At 61.4% G+C, this 21,753-nt stretch overlaps 8 protein-coding genes across 8 annotated transcripts; 4 read left to right on the forward strand and 4 right to left on the reverse strand.

The window, feature by feature from the left end:
* Positions 1-1,050: 1,050 nt before the first annotated feature.
* Positions 1,051-3,241, forward strand: PLICBS_008646 (uncharacterized protein; the record flags this gene model as incomplete). The annotated part of the gene is made up of 4 exons (XM_018324898.1): positions 1,051-1,062; positions 1,173-2,291; positions 2,353-2,892; positions 2,942-3,241. 4 exons carry the CDS (start codon positions 1,051-1,053, stop codon positions 3,239-3,241), a joined length of 1,971 nt encoding a protein of 656 aa, XP_018176292.1.
* A 2,471-nt stretch (positions 3,242-5,712) lies between these two features.
* PLICBS_008647 (mitochondrial aspartate-glutamate transporter agc1) lies at positions 5,713-8,051 on the forward strand (the record flags this gene model as incomplete). The annotated part of the gene is made up of 3 exons (XM_018324897.2): positions 5,713-5,901; positions 6,068-7,258; positions 7,314-8,051. 3 exons carry the CDS (start codon positions 5,713-5,715, stop codon positions 8,049-8,051), a joined length of 2,118 nt encoding a protein of 705 aa, XP_018176291.2.
* Positions 8,052-8,719: 668 nt separating this feature from the next.
* Positions 8,720-9,556, reverse strand: PLICBS_008648 (uncharacterized protein; the record flags this gene model as incomplete). The annotated part of the gene is made up of 1 exon (XM_018324896.2): positions 8,720-9,556. One exon carries the CDS (start codon positions 9,554-9,556, stop codon positions 8,720-8,722), a length of 837 nt encoding a protein of 278 aa, XP_018176290.2.
* A 2,341-nt stretch (positions 9,557-11,897) lies between these two features.
* Positions 11,898-12,761, reverse strand: PLICBS_008649 (uncharacterized protein; the record flags this gene model as incomplete). Its single annotated transcript, XM_018324894.2, has 1 exon — positions 11,898-12,761. The coding sequence occupies one exon, from the start codon at positions 12,759-12,761 to the stop codon at positions 11,898-11,900; it is 864 nt and encodes a 287-aa protein (XP_018176288.2).
* Positions 12,762-13,237: 476 nt separating this feature from the next.
* On the forward strand, positions 13,238-14,251 carry PLICBS_008650 (uncharacterized protein; the record flags this gene model as incomplete). Its single annotated transcript, XM_018324893.2, has 2 exons — positions 13,238-13,391; positions 13,464-14,251. 2 exons carry the CDS (start codon positions 13,238-13,240, stop codon positions 14,249-14,251), a joined length of 942 nt encoding a protein of 313 aa, XP_018176287.2.
* Positions 14,252-14,469: 218 nt separating this feature from the next.
* Positions 14,470-14,976, reverse strand: PLICBS_008651 (uncharacterized protein; the record flags this gene model as incomplete). The annotated part of the gene is made up of 1 exon (XM_065601431.1): positions 14,470-14,976. One exon carries the CDS (start codon positions 14,974-14,976, stop codon positions 14,470-14,472), a length of 507 nt encoding a protein of 168 aa, XP_065457503.1.
* A 382-nt stretch (positions 14,977-15,358) lies between these two features.
* PLICBS_008652 (leucyl-tRNA synthetase, mitochondrial) lies at positions 15,359-18,297 on the reverse strand (the record flags this gene model as incomplete). Its single annotated transcript, XM_018324892.1, has 2 exons — positions 15,359-17,725; positions 17,782-18,297. 2 exons carry the CDS (start codon positions 18,295-18,297, stop codon positions 15,359-15,361), a joined length of 2,883 nt encoding a protein of 960 aa, XP_018176286.1.
* Positions 18,298-19,172: 875 nt separating this feature from the next.
* On the forward strand, positions 19,173-21,185 carry PLICBS_008653 (uncharacterized protein; the record flags this gene model as incomplete). Its single annotated transcript, XM_018324891.2, has 1 exon — positions 19,173-21,185. The coding sequence occupies one exon, from the start codon at positions 19,173-19,175 to the stop codon at positions 21,183-21,185; it is 2,013 nt and encodes a 670-aa protein (XP_018176285.2).
* Positions 21,186-21,753: the final 568 nt, after the last annotated feature.

A 21,753-nucleotide genomic window follows, 5' to 3' on the forward strand; every position in this document is an offset into this window, starting at 1 on the left:
CGGAAAATCGTCATCGCCGGGACGACAGGCCTGGACATGGCAGTGGCGCGCCGGGACCGCTGGGTGGCCCGTGCGCCACATACCATTTCCGTCCAGGTACGTACCCCTTGCCTTAAGCCGCCGGCTCAGGTGCAGCGCCAGCGCTCACCGTAGTGCATGAACGTGCTGTGCTGCGCTGTGGCTGACTGGCGGGCTGGCAACGCCAGTGTTATTTCGGGCATAAGCCATAAACAAACAAACAACTTGACCGACTGAACAGCACCAGCACCATCAGCCTTTAATCCGCCACCGCTCCATCCCGCTCCATCCCCACGGCCCATTCGACACCACACGCATCGCATCACAACGTCGACAGGGCACCGGCGCCGCTCGACAAGCCACGGATCGGAGAGGCACAGTCGCCTTGCACCAGACTTCGACGCGAACCCAATCTTGCGCTTCTTCTTCCTCTCCTGAGCCCGTCTGCAAGCATCGTGGCCGCCCACTCCCCTGCGCCACTGAACAAACCCTGCAGGGCCCAATCTCGCCTTTCCCCCGGGAGATTTGATGCCACTGCACCCTCTCCGTTTGAGCCGCGACTCGCCTCTTGCAACGTGCCGTGTGCGCAATTCCGTTTCGGTCGCCCTCTCCCCTTCCTTTTGCCGCTGCGGAGCCCCCAGGGCCTTTGGAACCTCCTGCTTCACTTCCTGCGGCCACCGACGCTTGCCTCGCCTCGAGCCCGTGTCTGACCGTTGGACGCTTCTCCGACGAACAAGGATTGCCGGGCCTCCCCAATCTCGTCTGACGACTCTCTGAACTCACGCGCTCTCAAACTTTCCACGGGGGCTCCAACGCGTGTTCTCGCGTATCGACGACCGCTCCGCCGCCCAAGCCTCCACGTTCGTACGCGACCGGCCAGGGGGGAGATTAAGTTCGATTTTATGACATTTCGACGCGATTAAGGGCTCTCGTCACGGCCCTGCCGCTCCACGGCCTCTGCTTTCCTGGGGAGCCATCGCGCCAAACAGCATCAACATTTATTTCTAAGTGCCTTAGTGCGGTTCTTCCACGATGGACGCTCGGGTGAGTTTGATAGCGCCACAACTTTGGCTGCCACGCGTGACGTCCTCGTCAACCGGCGTCCAAAGTTTCGTCGCGTCTTGTCAAGTCCACAAAGCTGACGTCTTGCTCAGCCTTTCCGACCCCGTGGGTCAGAGAACATTGTTCCTTCCATACACCATCGACATAGATCGACTGGAAACCTCACTTCTGTGCCTGCACCCGCTACCGGCTTCCGAGGACCAGCCAAACGCGCTGCCTTTGGCGATGTCACCAACTTGACCAAGAATACCGCGGGCGTTCGAGACGACGCGAAGGCGACCAAGGTTCAGTCCGTGGTGCTCCCTCCTCGTCACTCGCATCCCGTGGGTGTGGTGAACAAGGAAAACATCCCGTACAACAGCAAGGACGCTTTCTCGCGCCCTGCGCAACGAAACGCCGTCCTAGCCAGCAAACCCAAGCCGGTCACTGACGCCCGGCCGCCCGAGGCAGCAAAGCGGCCCGTGGCGTCCGCCGGCTCTCTCGACACACGCGACTACCCAGGCCAGGGCGATTTAGTCGTTCCACAACAGAAGGGTCTGACCGAGGCCGACAAAGCAGCCGACCTGTTGATTTCTCAGGCGCTCAACGAGGGCCTGCCTCTGCAGCCGCGACATCACAAAAGCCAGCCGCAGTTGAAACCGCAACAGCCAACCCTGCGCCGGACTCAAAGCAGGCAGCTCGAGCGGGTAGACGTGGCGGCCACTGATCGGACAGCGAATGGAAGCATCGACGAGATAGGCACTCTCTCCCGCCTGGGCGACCGCACCTCCGCCTATCCTCCACTGCCCTACACTGCCGGCACCTACGATCCTCTGCCGGAGCCGAACCACAGCGAGGCATACGTCGACGTGCACGCCAGGCTGCCTGAAATCTCGGAGGAGCCTTACCACTCCGCCGTTTCGTACCGAGAAGGCCAGACGCCTGGTCTTTCAGAGCCTGAAGAGTGGGACGAGGAAGACGACGAGGACTACGACGACCAGGACCAGGCCTACACGACCGCGCATTCGTTCCGGTCGCGCGACCTCACTACTGGCGGTGTTACAACACTTTTGGCCCCCCGGATCACCTCTCGCGTGCAGCGGGAGCTCGAAGAGGCCAAGATGGAGGTTGAGCGAACCCGCCCCGCGGAGGACATCGAGGACGAGATGTGGGATATCAGCATGGTTGCCGAATATGGCGACGAAATTTTTGAGTATTTCCGAGAGCTCGAGGTGAGCACCCGAATATTTCCTACGAGCGTGTCCTATTTGCTGACTAGCTTTCCTTCTACAGATGAAGTTGCTCCCGAACCCTCACTACATGGAGATCCAGACCGAGATTCAGTGGTCGATGCGATCGGTCCTGATGGACTGGCTGGTGCAGGTGCACAATCGGTTTAGTCTGCTGCCTGAGACGCTCTACCTCACGGTCAACTACATCGACCGCTTCCTCTCTTGCAAGGTCGTCTCCATCGGCAAGCTGCAGCTGGTCGGAGCGACGGCGATCCTGGTGGCGTCCAAGTACGAGGAGATCAACTGCCCCTCGCTGGAGGAAATCGTCTATATGGTAGACGGCGGCTACAGCGTGGAGGAGATCCTCAAGGCTGAGCGCTTCATGCTCAGCATGCTGGGCTTCGAGCTCGGATGGCCGGGACCTATGAGCTTCCTCCGGCGCGTCAGCAAGGCGGACGACTACGACCTGGACACGCGCACGCTGGCAAAGTACTTTCTCGAGTTGACCATCATGGACGAGCGCTTCGTCGCCTCGCCGCCCAGCTTCCTGGCTGCCGGGGCCCACTGCCTGTCGAGGCTGATTCTGAACAAGGGTGACTGGGTAAGTGGTCCTTATGCTGAATATGTCGGACGCGGCTAACGATGAGCAGACCAAGCAGCATGTCCACTACTCGGGGTACACGTGGGTGCAGATCAAGCCGCTCGTCACCATGATGATTGAGTGCTGCGAGAACGCCGCCCTGCATCACTCGGCCGTCTACGAGAAATACAAGGACAGACGGTTCAAGGAGGCATCGAAGGTTGTGCAGCGGGCCCTGGACGCGGGCTTCAAGCTGCCGCATCAGAACATCCCCGTCCGCGCCAGCCGCTCGCGACCGGTCCGCGTCGAGCAGCATTCTACTGAGTGCGCCTCCTACACAAACGGGCTCCTGGTTTCCACCGAAGGATGACTTACAGCCTAAGCGCCACGCATGCATGCCCCGTCGTTTTGAAGGAGTACTGTGACCAAGCTGAATCAGGCCGACCCTTTGCAACAACAACCAACTCACACTGGCCTCATCCTGGTGTACGGCAGACGAGACGGGAAAACCCCAGGCATAATGGTAACACGTCGAGTCGACGGTGGCATCATCTCCCCCCCGCGCCGGCCCAAAACAACGCTCTGGGCCATCGCAAATACATCTTAACGACATTCATGAACTATTTTCACATTTTTTTCTAAGCGAGGGTTCGGCAGACGAAACCGCGTGCTCATATCCGGCGTTTAGAGGACATGATGGTTTAGAGGCGAGAGGAGCTCTGGAAAGAAGCTCGTTCTCCGAAGGTGCGCTGGGACGGGAAAGGATAGAGCTCCCGCCGAGGGAGATGGGGTGTCGGCGTCAAGAGGCATGGAAGGGAGGAGAGGAGCGACGAGATGGTAGCCGAGCATGCGGCCCGCTTGCCACGATGTATGGTATGGAGTATAATGACCTCGGCGCGGGGTGGCTACATAACTTGAATGACTTGGAGACCCCAGGCAGAGCGCGCGAATGATCAATTTCATGTCGTGACAGGATGGACGCGATCCTACTAGGGACTGCTGCCGTTACTGGCAAGGTATGTAGCAGCATTGAGCCGCTCGCGCACATCTCGCTGAGGCCATTGATCTATCGGTGCAGCCCGGCGGCGGCGGAGATGAAACAGGGCAGGCAAGCGCAGCCGCGCAAACAAGATTGAAGCTCTGGGGCATGGAGCGCAGTGGAGCTCCCGTCCAGGTCCGGAAACGTCCAGAGCGAGTACATGACGAGTACCTCACACGACCTCACACGAGCATCTCGCTCCCTTGGTGCGGCGCGGGTACTTCCGACGTACCTCGCAAGCCCCAGCCGCTCTGTTATGCCATGCCAGGTGCTCTGGCCCGGCCAGGAGGTGCCCACAGCACTGAGCGCTGGGCTCCCGGTGCTGGGATTTTCGCCGGGCATGCCGAGCCATCACCGTCCGGGGCTTCCCGACAGCACCAGCACCAGCAAGCAGCGGCCCTGCGCAGCACGTGGAGAAAAGGGGGGGACCATCCGTTCGGGGCCCACAAATGGGAGGTCATGCGGTGCGTTGAGCGTGGAAATGGCGCCGAAACGAGCACGAGCAGCGCACCGCAGGCGCATGTTTTGCGAGGGTTTTGACACGCGCGCAATCGGGTATTTTCTTCCAACGGTGTTCCGGCAGATGAGGAGGATGGGTGGTGGTGGGTGTCGTCTGCGCCCATCTGCACGCGACGGCATATGCATAAAATGGATGGTACAATGCCTTGCGTGCCGAACGACGATGAGACGCAGCACACGTCCATCAATCAGGTACATTACTTGGTAGCTACTTATCCCGTCAGTCGGTCGGTCGTCTCGGCGCGGCGCGGCTGCGGCCTTCGGCACGGAGCTGGGGCCAAATCCAAGTCCCCGATCCTCGGCACCGCTGGTCAATCTCCAATGGGGACCCCCTGTCACATGGATGCATCTCAGCGACCGGGAGCCTGGTGCTGTCGGTTTGACGGACGGGCGCCTGGAACCCGCGGACCGCCACCCCTGGAGAAAGGCGCGGCGGTGGAGGCTCCAGCGGACGGGACCACTGGCACCCCCTCTCCAAGTCCGCTGGGCATGATAGCGCTTCCATCCTTGCCCTGGGGGACTTTCCGGGGCAGGAATGCGCCGGCGCAACGTAAATCCGGGGAATTTCGCAGGCGACCAGGCCCTCCAGGTGCCTGCGATAGAACCTGGAACCCACCTGGCACCTGCAGTGGGCAGCCAGCGCGGCTTGCAGACCGCCCTCCCGCCCTGAAGGGTCTCCCCCCCGCCCCCCCTGGTCCTCGCGGGCCCCCCGACTTAGGAGGCGCCTTCCTCCAGGTACACACGAGCCCCAGCCATTTGACTCGCTGAATCTCGTGCCATCCATCCCATCCCATCCATCCATCCCGCCTCCAATTGAGTCAGGAATATTTTTTTCTTCGCCGCCGCCTCACCTCCTCGACCCTTGCGCGTCGCCTCCCTCCCTACGAACCCCTTCGCGTTTGCGATCGTTGTCCTTTTTTGTGTTGCCTTGCGCGCATTTGGTTACCGACGCCTGTCGTCGCTTGTATCGTTTCTGCGCGAGAACAGACCCTCGCGCCCTTTTTTTTTAAACCCCAGCCGCAGAGCAGCGTTGGTCGGCTCCCCCGAGGCGACCCCGGTCTGGCATTTGTGACGGGACTCGTGTCCTCCTCACCCTTCCAACACGGCGCCCACACCCCCCCGGTCGCGTGTTTCTCTCTGACGAAGCGACGACGAAACGCCAACACGACGACGAGACGAGCCGCCTCCCGTTTACGGTGGTGACATAGGGTTGTCGTACCTTGAGCGTCCCTCCACCCGGCAAGACCGCGTCGTCTAGCCAGCTAGCCAGCGAGCCAGCCACCATGTCAAAGGCCGCGGCTGTCAAGGAGGCCGTCAAGGAGTCCCTCGTGGGCCACGACGAGCCGGTCCAGCTCTCGGCCCAGACCAAGGCGCGCTTCACCAGCAATGCCGTCAAGGACCCCGAGACCGGCGAGCTGTATATGGGCCCCGACGAGTTCATCAACGCCGTCGCCCCAAAGAAAGAGGATTATGTGAGTTTTTATCTAGCCTCCCGGCGAAAGCATGGTGCGCGCGCTCGAGCACATGCAAGCGCGCAAGCATCACAGCAGAACACGGCGTCAGCCAGAGACGAAGGCGATTTGAGACCGGCAGGCTGACCACGAGGCGCGCAATCCGCGCGCGCGGCCCCACGCATAGCACAAGATCAAGCGCGAGCAGTACTCGATCTTGTTTCGCGTCGCCGACAGTAAGGGCAGCGGCCGCGTTAACCTGACCGACTGGGGCGTCTTCGAGAACCTCCTCCTCAAGCCCGACGCCGAGTACGAAATCGCATTCCGCCTCTTCGACGTCGACCGCACTGGCACCGTCAAGTACGAAGATTTTCGCAAGCTCTACGAGCTCAACAAGGGACCCGACAACATTCCCTTCGACTGGGACTGCGAGTGGGCCAAGCTGTACATTGGCAGCCATAAGAAGCGCCATGACTTGAGTTATCCCCAGTTCGCGCAGATGCTGCGCGGCCTGCAGGGCGAGCGCATTCGCCAGGCCTTCCAGCTCTTCGACAAGGACGGTGACGGCTACGTCAACCCCGAGGATTTTGAGCGCATCATCCTCGAGACGGCCAAGCACAAGCTCTCCGACCACCTCCTCGCCAACCTCCACACCCTGTGCAACATTTCCAGCAGCAGCAAGGTCTCGTACGCCAACGTCCGCGCCTTCTTGAATATGATCAAGGAGATGGACCTGGTCGAGCTCATTGTGCGCCGCGCCGTCCTCCGCAGCAGCGACGGCAAGATCACCCGCTCCGAGTTTGTCAACGAGGCCGCCAAGGTCACCCGCTTCTCCCTCTTCACGCCCATGGAGGCCGACATCCTCTTCCACTTTGCCAGCATCGACGAGCCCTCGGGCCGCCTCGGCCTGCACGACTTCGCCAAGGTCCTCGACCCCTCGTGGCGGAGCCCCGTCTACGACACCGACGAGACCGCCATGGGCGCCCTGCAAAAGGTGACGACCAAGAAGGCGGCCTTCCTCCAGCAGGCGCTCGAGTCCACCTTTAACTTTGCGCTCGGTAGTTTGGCCGGTGCTTTCGGTGCTTTCATGGTGTACCCCATTGATCTCGTCAAGACTCGGTTACAGAACCAGCGCGGCGCGCAGCCCGGCCAGCGGCTGTACAAGAACTCGATCGATTGCTTCCAGAAGGTGTTCCGTAACGAGGGACTCCGCGGCCTGTACTCTGGCGTCCTGCCGCAGCTCGTCGGTGTCGCGCCCGAAAAGGCCATCAAGCTGACGGTCAACGACCTTGTCCGCGGCCACTTTACCGACAAGCAGGGCAAGATCTACTGGGGCGCCGAGGTTCTGGCCGGTGCCAGTGCCGGTGGTTGCCAAGTCGTAAGTACCTCTGCCACGCGCAGCCCGTTGTCATTGTGCTCACTCCTTGTGTCAGGTCTTCACCAATCCCCTCGAGATCGTCAAGATTCGCCTGCAGGTGCAGGGCGAAGTTGCCAAGACGGTCGAGGGCACCCCCAAGCGATCGGCCATGTGGATCGTGCGCAATCTGGGTCTCGTGGGCCTCTATAAGGGCGCCTCGGCATGCCTGTTGCGCGACGTTCCCTTCTCGGCCATCTACTTCCCAACCTACAGCCACCTGAAGAAGGACTTTTTCGGAGAGTCAGCGACGAAGAAGCTCGGCGTGCTCCAGCTTCTGACGGCCGGTGCCATTGCCGGCATGCCGGCCGCGTACCTAACGACACCTTGCGACGTGATCAAGACGCGACTGCAGGTCGAGGCGCGCAAGGGCGAGGCGACGTACACGGGTCTGCGGCACGCGGCCAAGACGATCTGGAAGGAGGAGGGCTTCACCGCCTTCTTCAAGGGTGGCCCCGCACGTATCTTCCGATCGTCGCCGCAGTTCGGCTTCACGCTGGCCGCGTACGAGGTGCTGCAGAACGTGGTGCCGATGCCGGGCAAGAAGGGCGAGGTCAAGATGCACGGGGGCGTGGCCGACGCCATGGCGGCCGTCTCGACGGCGGGCAGCCTGGACACGAGCCCGTTCGCGCGCAGCCGCAACGCGCTCAAGATCATCCTGGACCTGGACGAGGACTTTGGCAAGATCAAGATGCCCAACGAGAAGGGCTGGCGGTCGCTGCCTCGGATCATGGGCGGACGCGGCGCGGCGCAATGACGAAGGTTACGATGACGGGCACCACCGGGCGGCGGCCCTGGGGTATCGCCGCACGGCGCTCCGAGGGCCGCACAAAACGGGGTCTCGATAACGGCAGAAAAAGGGAGGGACCAGGCTCTGATCCGCATTGCATCAGACGCGGCGTTTGATTTTCGGGGCAAAGTGTTCAAAGCATTGCAGGGGTGCCAGAGTCTTTCGCACCCCGCTGTATCTATTTTGTTTCTCTATTCGTCTCTTTTGTATTCCCTCTACTTCATCCTCTTTGACGAGTCTCTGGGTAATGGGGTCTGGCCCGACCTGGCTGGGTCTCTGCCCAGGCAGGACCACGACCCGATGGTGACGGTACGGACGGAACGGATAGACCTAGACTTCCGGACACGGATAGACGTGAGGGTTCGGTTGGGAGCGACAAGGCGGATAGGGGGTTGACCGCCGTCGCGGTGGGTGGGTGTGCTCGGCTCGGCCCCCCGTGCGCGGCGTGTCTGTTCTATTGGCTCTAGACCCTTTGGCAAGCATAGATGTAGAAAGTTGTATCGTTTCCTCGAAAGGGGCTCGCTGTCGTGCGGTGTCGTGCGGTTGCTGGCATAGTCGGATGTGAAGAAGCGCGCGGTATTGATATCGCTGCCGGGATACCCCAGGCCACGGTCTCATGGTGTCGGTCTCCCTGTCTACCCGTGTGCTTGTATCTCCTTCATGGTGACGGGCCAGACGGGGATATTGAGGCGGTGAGACATGGCCTCATCCTCGCGCTCAAAGCCCACCACCTCCCCGCCCTCCGGCGTCATCATGCACCCCTCCAGCCAGCGCACATACTCCTCAAAGCCCGTCGTGCTGCCCATGATCCTCACGCGCCGCACGCCGCGCACGCCCTCCAGCACGCGCAGGTTCGCGCACCCGACGCCCAGGAACATGGACTGGACGGCCTCGACCGTGAGCTCATCCGCGCCGGAGAACGCGCGCGCGGCACGTTCCCGCGTGAAGGGCAGGTCGCAGTCGAGGCGCAGGGTGAGGTGGAAACGGCGGACGAGGGCGAGGGCGGGGGCCTCGCGGACGGGGCTGCACCAGGGCCGCAGGCGCGGGAAGGAGGCGAGCAGGGAGGGGTGGGCGACGAAGGTGTTGAGGGAGTAGAGGATGGGGGTGGCTTCGGCGTGGATGAGGCGGCAGGTGAGGAGGAGGGAGGCGTGGACGGTGAGGTGGAGGCGCTGCCGGTCGGTTTCTGCGTAGTGGCGGCGGTCGTGCTGCTGCTGCTGCTGTTGTGATGTTGATGTTGATATTGATGTTGATGTTGATGGTGGTGAGGACGTGTGGGAGCTGGAGTGGTGGTGGTGGTGGTGGTGGTAGCACGGCGGCAGGTCGTACTTGGAGTAGGGCGGCAGCACGAGCAGCAGGGCGTAGATCTCGAGGCGGATCTCGGGCGGGAGGCTGAGGAAGCCGAGCCGCGGCCGGGGAGGCGCTGTCAACGACGACGATGATGATGTCGTGGGGTCGGACGTGACGTCGTCCATGGTGGGAGTGTCTCGGTGTAAGTGAGATGAGGCTATACAAGTTGACGTGTGCAACGAAGACACGAGAAGGGGAACCCACGAGCTTATATTCAACACTCGGAGTAAAAAAATAAGACAGCTATCGGATCTAAGACTTACTGGAGAATGCCCACCGGGGACCGATTCCATTGGAACTTTTCCTTTCAACCCCCCCTGGGAGGAGGGATGGATGATGACGGGCTTTGGCCTGACAAGCGTGGCGCGAGAGCGTCAGCCCACCACCACCAGTCGACGTTCGCCGGCGGCCCCATTACCAGTACCAGCATCAGTGACAGGCGGGCATGGATTCATTGACTTCCGGCCAACCTACTACGTACAGCAGGTAGCAGGCGCTATGCCGCGTAGGGGGTGGCTTTTCGCTCGACTCCCCAGCGCGCCTCCCGAGCGAGTGGCATGCTTTTTTTGGGGACACTCCCGGCGGAGCCGTTAGGCCCTAACTCAAAACATCCGACGACACCACCACCACATACGAGTACAGTACCTATAGGGCCGCAAGTTTCAAAGAGCGTGGGCAACGATAAGGGTAATGGGATTAATGGGGCTGGCTGGCTGGCTAGTTGGCGGGCCGGCGGGCGCGTCGCCACGGGTGGTGACGGGTGATGTGACGGACGGAGGGTGGTGGTGGTGCCTCGCCGTCAATCACGAGATTCGATGCTGCGCTGCGATAATGGGCAGTGGGCACTGCCGGGCCCCATATTTAGGAACATGGCTTATCCCTGGGCGGCGCGTGGTGGCGCTGTCCATCCGCGATGTCATTGCCAACTGCCGAGGCGGACCTTGATTTTGAAGGCCGGCACGGGCGGTCAAGTTTGAGTTGGCGATGGCTTCGTCCTGTCGTGGAGGAGGCGGCGCTGTCCAGACCGAGACGCAGACGGGGGGGCATGCCATCACTCTCGACTGCTGGAGCAGGAGTCATCGCGAGCGACGGTATACACTTTTGCTTGTGATTCCATGTCATCCCGCATCAGCCCAGCCAGCCGTCAGCCATCAGCCATCAGCATCAGCTCCGCCATGGACATAAGCGCCTTTCCATCTCGCGCGGTGCCATGGCGCGGGTCTCCGTCCGTTCCGTTCTCCCTCCCACCCACGCGGCTCTTGTCATTGCGATACATACGACGGTAGTGCATACAGACCCTGTCCTGGTCGGCCATGCCGGTGCCGATGCCGTAGCGCGTCGACGATGATGTTGAAGCACACACGTCCCTGTGCAATGCATGGTTGGTTGGTTGCATGCATGCATGCAGGTGCTGCAGGTCCAGCCAGCCATGCAATCGAGGGAGGGACGGAAGGCCGGGCGTCCATTGGAACCCGGCCCCCTGGTTTCCGTCCGGTCCCTTTCGACGAAATAGGTAGCGTCAGCCAACGCCGAGTCTTGGCCGGGCCCGGGCAGCGCCTGAATGGACGGATGAGATTCCTCGAGATGAATGTGAATGTGACGATGTTAGAGGCTGCTTCGCAACGGCGGGCGGGAACAAGACGGGAAAGGGTCTAGTTACGACCCAGACTGTCGGTGCGAGTGCGACAAGAGGATTATAGGGTCCCACTGCAAGTTAGAGGCTGACAGGCAGTGACATGTCCTGTCTAGTCCGGATGGACAGTGGACGCATCCGCCGCTAGGCTCCGTGGTTCCAGGCCCAGCGCTTACAAGTGACACGCCAGCCAGTCGGGCACGGAGTCGCATGCCGTTTGTGGGCATATTTCAATGAGTAGGTATCTCCACCTTGAGGCTTGCCATCCACCACAGCCGATACAGCTCCATGCAATGCAGCACCAAGTCACCGAGTAACGCCAGTGGCTGGCTGGCCGGCGAGCGCCCCTGTTCAACCGGTAGAATTCGCGGAGTTGCGGATTTGCCCCCTGGTGAAGTCGTCGCCTAGGTACGCGCGCTCATAACGCAGGCGAGCCTGGCTGGGTACGGTAAGGGCTCCGTCTGCAGAGCCTCGGACTTGTTGATGATATATATCGACATCGGGTTTCGCAGAGTCGATATGCAAGAGGGATAGTAGACGCGTCATAGGGGTGGAGCGAGAGGTTACTCCCTCCTCATCAAGTCCCGAGAAAGTCATCAATCGTACGTGTTCGACGGAAGGCTCGCTATGTCCATTGTGCTTCTCACGCAATGTTGCATTCGCCCGCGCCCGGGCGGCTCTGCCTCCCCCTGCAGGCATCCGCTCTGCTGTTCGGATGCATGGCCTCGTCGTCGCACGGATAGCACGGATGATCGTCGTGTTCTACCCCGGCTCCAAAGCCCTCACTGCCTCCGAGCTGCCTATCCCGGGTGTAAATCGCAGGCTGAGACGAATCACGTCCCCCTTGACCCTGACCGCGGCGCGGAAACCATCTTGAAGCAAGCAAAGCCAGCAACAGCCAGTAACACAGCTCCCAGACACGCGTCTGCAGAACTGCCGATGCGATTTGAGAGCGATGACGAGTCGTTGCCTTTCACATCCCGCGGCACCAGGTTGAACGTCGTCGCAACCGAGGACCACCCCGTAACTGCCGGGACGACCAGCGTATCGGCCATCCCAAAGCAGTACTCGAAGGGCAGACCCGACGCCCACGACAGCGCAGCCGTCAGACTGAGCGAGTAAACCTCCAAAAGCCGGTGCCGGCGACCGGACCCAAAGCACGGCAGCGTCAAGAGCACGAACCTATACACCGCGTGTGCAAATATCCAGCTCTTGCTAACGGCCGTAAAGACAAACATCCTGTCGTGGAGCATAATCGTCTTCCACCCAGCTCTTCGCCCCTGCTGCACGATCCAGAGGAACAGCGCCAGGCACGCGACCTTGCAGCACAGGCCGCGCAGGGTGCCGCCCGCGGGCGTCGCCACCATCATGCCAATGTTGCCGTACACGGCGAGGTTGACGTACGTCTCAAAGGCGGGCAGGAGCCGCGCCTTGAGGGCCCGGCTGGCGATGAGGAACGCCAGGATGGAGCCCAGGCCGAGGGGCAGCTCGCAGATGGTCTTGATCATGGCGCCGGTCGTGGACGTGGTGTCGTATAGAAGTATCATGGCGGTGATGGTGAGGACGGCGAGCAGGAGCGCGCCCGGCTGGCGGAGGGCGCAGACATAGGTGCAGAGGAGGATGAGGATGAGCCATTGGTTGAAGGGAATGTCAATGTATGGCTCGAGTGCCGTGCGCAGTGATGAGAAGGAGGCCATGAGATGGATATCTGGTGGCTGCGTGACGCCCCGTTCTGGAGCTTGGACGTTGAGAGCTCGGCGTGGTGGCTGCGGGAACGGTGCTGAACTGAGTTGCACTAAAGTAAACTAGACTATGTTCACTCAGTTGCGCTATAATGTTAGCCGCTAGTAGCACCATCTATGTATGTCAGCGGCGGCTTCACCTCGGGCCCGTCCCGGTCGCACAAAACACCACGCCGGTCGCGTGATGCGGGGTGTCTCGCGCTCTGCCCAGCGCCGTCGCGTGGCCGCCGTCCCCAACGTCGCGCGCGTTACTACCACGCCGTCGACCTCTTTACACGCGGTAGCGGGCTGAATCACCAACAGACGCACATCTCGCCTACACAGCGCTACGCCGCCCTTGTCCCGCGACGACGAGCGACAGCGGCGAGACGGCGAGACACGGCGACGCTACATCCTCGCATCGCATCGCTCGCGCCCTCCCATCAGCAACCATGGCCGCTGGCTTCCTCCCCTTCCTCTCCGCCCTCTTCGGCTGGGTCTACACCCTCTGCTGGAGCGCCTCCTTCTACCCCCAGCCGCTGCTCAACTGGCACCGCCGCACCACGAGCGGCACGACCGTCGACTTTCCCTTTCTCAACGTCCTGGGTTCGTCCTACTCCGATGGACGTTCCGCGATGAGCTTGATGGCCCGGCTGACTGATGACTGTGCTTCTGCAGGCTTCGCCGCGTACCTCGCCTCCAACCTCGCCTTCTACTACTCCCCCGTCGTCCGCGCCCAGTACGCCGCCCGCCACCACGGCCTGCCCCCGACCGTCCAGTTCAACGACATCACCTTTGCGCTGCACGCCCTCGTCCTCTCCGTCCTCACCGCCTCGCAATACCTGCTCGCCCGCCCGCTGTGGCGCTTCGCCCCCGCCGTCGCCGGCGCGCGCCCCAGCCGCGGCGTGCTCGGCATCTCGGCCGGCTCGCTGTGCGGCGTCGCCGTCGTCTACCTGCTCGCGGCCGCCGCGGCCGCCCGCGCTTCCTCCTCTGCCTCCTCCTCCTTGTTGGCGGCGGACGGCCTCTCCGGCCTCCGAGGGCAACAAAGCGCCATCGACCCCGCTGTCGACTGGTGCGAGCTCGACGTCGTCTACGCCGTCGGCTACGTTAAGCTCCTCGTCACCCTCGTCAAGTACACGCCCCAGCTGCTCGCCAACTGGCGCAACAAGAGCACCGAGGGCTGGAGCATCTGGCAGGTCCTGCTGGATCTCGCCGGCGGCGTCCTCAGCATCGCCCAGCTCGGCATCGACAGCTGGCTGCAGGGCAGCTGGAGCGGCGTCACTGGCAATCCCGTCAAGTTTGCCCTCGGCAACGCGAGCCTCGTCTACGACAGTATTTTCATTGTCCAGCACTACGTCGTCTATAGGGGTGCCACGAACGGCTCTGACAAGCCTCGCTGGAGGGGCGTCGAGGAGCCACTGCTGGGGGACGAGGGTGACGAGAGAAGGAGGAGGCGCCTGGACTGAGCAGGTGTTTTTCTCGCCATAGATTCGATGTATACCCCGTGGTCCTATCTAATGCCCAACGGGAAGGAGACTACTGGATGCACTGCGCGGAAGAGAGATTGAAGAGGAGGTGTCTGGACTGTAATGAGCACATGTTCTCCTGCCATAGACTCTCTATATACCCCAAGGTCCTAGCTAATGCCAAACTGGATAATGCCCAGCCGACACAATGCCCCCCCTCACCCAGTCTTGCCCTTGTTCTTGTCCTTGCCCGACCTCGCCGCCATCATCCCCACGCCCATCACCACCGCCAGCCTCACCAGCCCCATACCCACCAGCACCCCAAAGTTCACCCACTCCTCCGCCCTCCACGCGCCCACGCCCACGCTGCCCTGTCCACCCCTCGCCAGCTCCCTCACGCTCGCCAGCACATGCAGCACATCGCTCATCAACATCCCCGCGCACGCCACGCGCCACACCCCCGCGTCGCGCGTCGCCCGCAGCAGCACCCCGACGTTGAACGCGAACAGCAGCTGCAGGATGGCCAGCTGGTCCGTCAGCACGCGCACGTCGGCGAGCGAGTCATTGCCGCCGACGGAGGCGGAGGCGGCGCGGGGTGACATGGCGGCGAGGAAGCGCCCCGGCGAGAGGAACAGCAGCAGCGCGCCGTTGAGGGCCAGGACGGGCTCGACGTACAGCAGGGGGATGCGCAGGAGCTGCGGGATGGGGTGGGGTTCGTGCGCCATGGTGCTGCTCTTGAGGATTGCCTTTGGGCGGATCGGCTCGTGTAGAAGGTATGTACTGGGTTGCATGCGGCGGTGGGTGCTTGTAATATGCCGTGCGTGGGTGATAATTGTGTCGTGTAGAAGGGATGTAAGATGGAGGCGCGGAGATGTATGGATGCAGATGGCTGATGCGGAGAGATAGCGCGGAACTACCGACACGCAGATGCAAAGGCGCCGGGCTTGTCGCAACCTCAAAAATAGCTTCGCGTATCGTCATGGCCCGCCTGCTCGGCGTATATTCCCAGCTAATATACATAGTCTATTTATACAATGCTCCGCTCCGTCTACTTGTACAGCCGCGACCGCAACAGTCGGGGTATCTAACGTGTATCGTATCATCTCTCTACATGACAAAGTTGATGACCTTGCCGCCCCTGACGGGAATCGCCCTCTTGGCCTTGCTCAAGTCGTACTTGCCCTCGCCAAACCTCTCCCTGCCCAGCTGCGTCTCGAGGATCGCGCTCACCATCCAGTCCCGCAGCGCGTCCGCCTGCAGGCCGGCCGGCGGCGGTGGAATTTCCACGACGCCGCGCATCTTGCCGTTGATCTGCACGGCACACTCCTGCTGTCGGGGCTGCAGCATGGCCGTTGCGAGCGTGCCGTCCTCGACGGGGAACGACGCCGTCTTGAAGATGGAGCCCGCGGACGGATGCAGCATGCTCCAGCACTCCTCCGCGAACGCGGGCGTGGCCGGCGCCGCCAGCCGAGCCAGCACACCGGCAGCCTCGCGCTTGATGACGGCACCAGCTGCGTCGCTGCTGCTCAGCGCATTCGTGAGACTCATGAGGTCCGAAATGATCGTGTTCAAGGAGTAAATGTCCTCGTACGAACGTCGTACAGACTCAATGGTCTGCTGCACTTGGCGCCACAACGTCACCTCGGCGTCCCACTGGCTCAGAGCCTTCGAGTCCATGGAGCCGATGGTTGCAAACTTGGCCTCCAGATAGCTCTTTGCGGACATGGACTCCTCGGGTAGGCTGGCCGCCGCAGCCACATGGTCGTGTAGCCGCTGTAGCCACCGCGTAACGCCAGTGATCTTGGCTTCGTCCCAGTTGAGCACGTCGCCAACGGGGGCTTGGAAGAGCATATGAGCCCGCGTGGCATCCGCGCCGTATCGCGAGATAAAGTCGGTCGGGTCCACGCCATTGTGCTTGGACTTGGACATCTTTTCGTACGCAACTGTGGCCGGCGCCCCTGTGGCAACAACCTTGGGTGCCGCGGCGTCGGACAGATCGACCTCATCCGGCTTCAAGAACTTGCCGTTCTCCGGGTTTATGTACGTTCTGCCATGCACCATGCCCTGCGTGATCAGGCGCTTGAAAGGCTCCGCCGACAAGCTCGCATCGTCCGTGTACTGCGGCAGCAGTGGCGTAGAGGCAAGAAACTTGTAGATGAAGCGGGCGTACAGGAGGTGGAGGATCGCATGCTCAATGCCGCCAATGTAAATGTCGACCGGGAGATGTTTGCCGGCGTCTGGCGAAAACAGCTGCCCGGCATTCTGAGGATCGGCGAACCTGGCGTAGTACCAGCTGGAGTCGACAAACGTGTCCATGGTGTCAGTGTCCCTGCGAGCAGGGCCCTTGCAGCTGGGGCAGGTCGTGTTGACAAAGTCGGGAGACGACTCCAGCGCATTGCCTGTTTTCCCGTCGGCCCAATACTGGTCCACCTCGGGCAGCTTGACAGGCAGCTCCTCATCAGGGACCGGCACGGCGCCGCAAGAGTCACAGTGGACAATGGGAATCGGTGCCCCCCAGTACCTCTGGCGGCTGATGAGCCAATCCCTGAGGCGCCATTTCTCGACAGGCTTGGCAAGTTCCGATGCCTCGAGAATGCGAACAATCATCTCCCCAGCCTGCGCAGACGGCTTGCCCTTGAACAAGCCGCTGTGCTCGGTCATGAAGCCGTGCTCGACAAACGGCCCCTTGTCCAGAGCCGTGGTCGACTCGTCCTCTGACGCGGTCAGGACGAACCGCACGGGCTCTTCGGCGTGATGTGTTTTCCAGAAGGAATGGTCCCGCACGTCGTGTCCCGGTACGCCCATGACGGCACCTTCACCGTAGTCGCCAAGGACATAAGGTGCAACATAAATGGGGATTGAAGCTTTTGTCGCGTCCGGAGTCTCGTCGTGGTAGGCGAGGGGGTTGATGGCCCGGAGTTTGGGCAGCATGTAGCCGAGCTTGGAGTCCGGGGGCAGTCCGGGGAGGGTGTCGAGGAATGCCTGGAGCTCAGCGTCACTTGTTGCCAGCTGCTGGACGACCGGGTGTGAGGCCGACAGAGCAATATACTGGACCCCGAAGAGCGTATCTGGTCGCGTGGTGAACACCTCAATGGCGGCGCCAACGTCTGTGCCAAACGTCATGACGGGGAACTTGATGGCGGCTCCCGCAGACTTGCCGAGCCAATTCTTTTGCTGCGACAGAACGCGCTCGGGCCAGGCATTGTCCTTGGCCAGCTGCTCGAGATCGTTGAGGAGGGCCTCGCGAAACTCGGAGATGCGAAAGAACCACTGCTTGAGCTTCTTCTTCTCGACCTTAGCGCCGGACCTCCAAGAGTAGCCGTTGGCATCGACCTGCTCGTTTGCGAGGACGGTCTTGTCGACGGGGTCGTAGTTGACCTCGGCCTCTTCCTGGTACGCGAGCCCGCGCTCGTGCAGCATCAGAAACAGCTTTTGGGTGTGTTTGTAGAAACTCGGATCGCATGTCGTCAGCTCCTAGTAACCGGTCAGCAGGCACATCGACAAGGTCACACAGATAAGGTATATCCTACGCGATCCCAGTTCCAGCTACCATTCATCAGCGCCATCTGCTCCTTCATCTTGGCAATGTTGGTCGTGGTCCATTCGTCTGGAGGTATGCCGCGCTCGAGGGCAGCGTTTTCGGCAGGCAGGCCGAAAGCATCCCAGCCCATTGGCAAGAGCACATTCTCTCCCTTGAGTCTGTGGTATCGGGCGACGACGTCCGCAATGGTGTAGACTCGTAGGTGGCCGAGGTGGAGCGTGCCAGACGGGTACGGGAACATGGGCAGGACAAACTTGTCCTTGGCCCCATCGGTCGCGCTCGTCCGGGGCGCGTCGTCCGAGGTTTTCCATGCCTGCCGCCACTTGCCGTCCAAGGCCCTGAGGTCGACGGCATACCAGCGTCGGGCCAGCGAGGCCGAAGTCGGTTGGCTCCGGCGCGAGGTCCCCAGGGTGTGACTGGCGAGGGTTGCGGTTCGTTGCGCAGCGCAGAGGGACAAGCCAGCTGCCCCTCTGCAGCTCACCTGCCTTGCGTACAGCAGCTGCATCGGATCGCCGTGACCATGTCAAGAAGCGTGGGTGGCGAGTGTCGCGTATCGCAGTTTGGACGGCAGACGAAGTGGTGTTGAATGTACAATGTCTACGAAACGCGACAGGCGAACGCCAAAAAATTGGAAGCTCGGGCCGCTGCAGCCAGTCATCGGATGGTATTGCAGCAGCGCGCAGGAGGACCCTGCAGGGAACGGAACCTGCCAAGCTGGTGGCCACTGGCAGCCACTGGCAGCCCTGCGTCACCCCAGCACTGTGAGGAACCGTTTTGGGGGCGCCGTTTACCCACTGCGGCGCTAGGTCCGGGCGGGCGACAACGGACCAGGTGACCACGACCCCGCCATCCGCACGGGCAACCTGGGAAGCTCCAGTGTTTGCTCCAGCTCCAGCGCTGCCCCTCGTTTTGCGCCCGCTGGGAGGGAAAGTGGGGGATCCAGTCGCTCTTACCTCACGAGCGTGGCTTACCTTCGGCTTTGGAAGGTGGTCAAAGATTTCGTGCTCCCGAGTCCCGATATCGACCACCCGTCCCCCATTCTGTCGCCCGTCGCCTCATGTTTGTACTTCGTACTGCATAACGTACGCCGCGTCCGAAAACGAGCTCAACAAAAAACGTGCGTTCCTCTGCTGTCCGGGAGCTCAACAGCGTTGCATCGCAGTCGACCATCTGCAAGCTGCGCCTGTTGGACTCTAGACGCCGGAGCCGGCCTCCCCACCCGTTGCGGCTCGTCGCCACCAGCGCCAGCACCTACGTCCTCATCAGGCCAACGCGCAACGACGGGCGCATTTCCATATGCTCGTCATTTGAACCCTACCGAGTATACCGAGCCGATTTCCATTGCACGCGCTGTGGCACATCCGCCCCGATACCACCACCATGGACAAGATCACAGACAAGATCGCGGCCCTGCCGCCCGATGCCGAGTACTTCTCGCTCGAGTTCTTCCCGCCAAAGACGGCAATGGGCTTCTCCAACCTGCGACACAGACTGCAGAGAATGGAACAGGCCCTGCGGCCGCTCTTCGTCAACGTCACCTGGGGAGCAGGCGGTTCCACGGCGACAAAGTCGCTCGAGCTGGCTGAGCTGTGCCAGCGCGAGCTTGGTCTCACAACATGCCTGCACCTTACATGCACCAACATGAGCCGCCGCCTCATCGACAAGGCCCTCGAAGACGCCAAGGTCCTCGGAATTCGCAACATCCTTGCCCTCAGGGGCGACCCGCCGCGCAACGAAGAGTATCGCGATGCCGACGACACCGACGACGGCGCCGCTGAGGACTTTACCTGGGCCATTGACCTGGTTCGCTACATCCGCAGCAAGCATGGCGACTATTTCTGCATTGGAGTCGCGGCTTATCCCGAGGGCCATGCCGACGAGAGCCACCCGTTGGGCCAGAGCCTCGAGCACGACCTGCCGTACTTGGTCGACAAGGTCCAGGCTGGAGCCGACTTTATCATGACGCAGCTGTTCTTCGACATTGACGCCTACGACAAGTTCGAAAAGACCCTGCGAGAGCATCCCAGTGGCGCTTTCAAGGATATAATCATAATGCCTGGCCTGATGCCCATCCAGAGCTACCAAATGATCAAGCGGACAACTAAGCTCAGCCATGCCAAGATGCCCGAAGCCATCATGTCTCGGCTCAACGCAGTCAAGGGTGACGACGAAAAGGTGAAGCTGGTCGGTGTGGATATCGTCAGCGAACTGATTGAGCAGATTCGCACCATCAAGAGCCGGAGCACCGGCCGCAAGGGCTTCCACTTTTACACCCTCAACCTCGAAAAGGCCGTGGCTTTCATTGTCGAGCGGACCGGCCTCATTCCCGACACATCCGATAACGAGGAGGCTGTCGTTGAAGACACTAGTGCGGTCCCCACGCTCCAGGTCAACGGCAACGTTCGCCTCCGCACAAGAAGTCACTCGCGGACATCGAGGAGGCAGTCTTCGGTCGGATCAGACCCTCACAACAGAGTCATCGTCGGCAGCCAACGCCCGTCCCACCCTGAATGGGAAGCCAGCGGCCAAGAGGCCGGCGTCCCCGCCGAGGCCATCAACTCGCGTGCCAACACCTTGGCCATCTCGGAGGGTGAGGGCGTGCTTGGCCGGGAGGCTACCTGGGATGACTTTCCCAACGGTCGCTTCGGTGACTCCAGATCCCCGGCTTACGGTGAGATTGATGGCTATGGCGTCAGCCTCCACATGTCTGTCGCGTCAGCCGTGCGGTTATGGGGCCACCCCAAGACTCGTCAGGACATCAGCGACATCTTCGTGCGGCACATGAAGGGTCAGCTCGAGGCCATTCCCTGGAGCGAGGAAGAGCTGATGCCCGAGTCGTCCGCGATTCAGCCTCGGCTCGTCGAGCTCAACAGCAAGGGCTGGTGGACCGTCGCCTCCCAGCCGGCCGTGAACGGTCTGCCATCGAACGACTCGACGTTTGGCTGGGGCCCCCCGAACGGCTTCGTCTTCCAGAAGGCGTTTGTAGAGCTCTTCATCCCATCTTCTGACTGGAAAGTCCTGGCCGAACGGCTGCGTGCGCCCGAGGTCCGCGACGTGGTTTGCTTCTACTCGGCCAACGCCAAGGGCGAGTTCGAATCATCCGACGTGAGCGGCGCGGCCAACACATCTACCGGCGAGGCAAGCACCAATGCGGTGACGTGGGGCGTGTTCCCGGGCAAGGAGATCGTGACGCCGACCATTATCGAGGAGGTGAGCTTCAGGGCGTGGAGCGAGGAGGCGTTTGGCATCTGGGGCGAGTGGGCCAAGGTCTACGGCCGGGGGTCGGAGAGCGAGAAGCTGCTCAACGGCATAAAGGAGGACTATTGGCTGGTTAACATCATTCACCATGACTTTGTGGACAAGGAGGCGCTTTGGAAGCTGCTCATGGCATAAGATGAGATGATGAGAGGAGGCGGCTGGGCGTACATGGCGAGGGAGTTGGGCAAGACAGGCGCTGGAAAAGATATCATGGTCGGCAGTAATTCAACAGACGCTGTAGAGCAAGTTAATGTTTTCACATTTGCGCCATCCGACGGGGCGGGCAGTTTCGAGTGGCGTTTATAATGATTAATTATCCCGACACTGGCTGGAAATATCGGTGTAGCTTGGCATGTTCTGTCACGATTGGCACCTTGTATTGCGAATGTGTTGAGATTATCTATCTACGAAGCCAGTGTGACAGGCACAACCGCATTCCAGATCCAGACCCCCTCAGTCTCTCTCTCACAGAGACTCGTACCCGAGTCCCCCAGCCCGCTGCCGCCCAGATCCTGCAAATGCCCTGTCCATTTCCGTCAACCCCCAACAGGTAAAGTCCTGTTCCCCTTCCCATGCATTACCGTCGTCCAACGCTCCCATTTCCCCGGCTTCCTGGTACAATACCGTCCCTGCGCTATGCTCAACAAAGAGCTAGGAGGGAGGGGGTATCCTGCCGGCGGGCGTTGTATGTGTATAGCAAACT

The sequence above is a fragment of the Purpureocillium lilacinum genome (genome assembly GCF_023168085.1).
Source record: "Purpureocillium lilacinum CBS 284.36 DNA, scaffold_6, whole genome shotgun sequence".
NCBI classification, from domain to species: Eukaryota; Fungi; Ascomycota; class Sordariomycetes; order Hypocreales; family Ophiocordycipitaceae; genus Purpureocillium; species Purpureocillium lilacinum.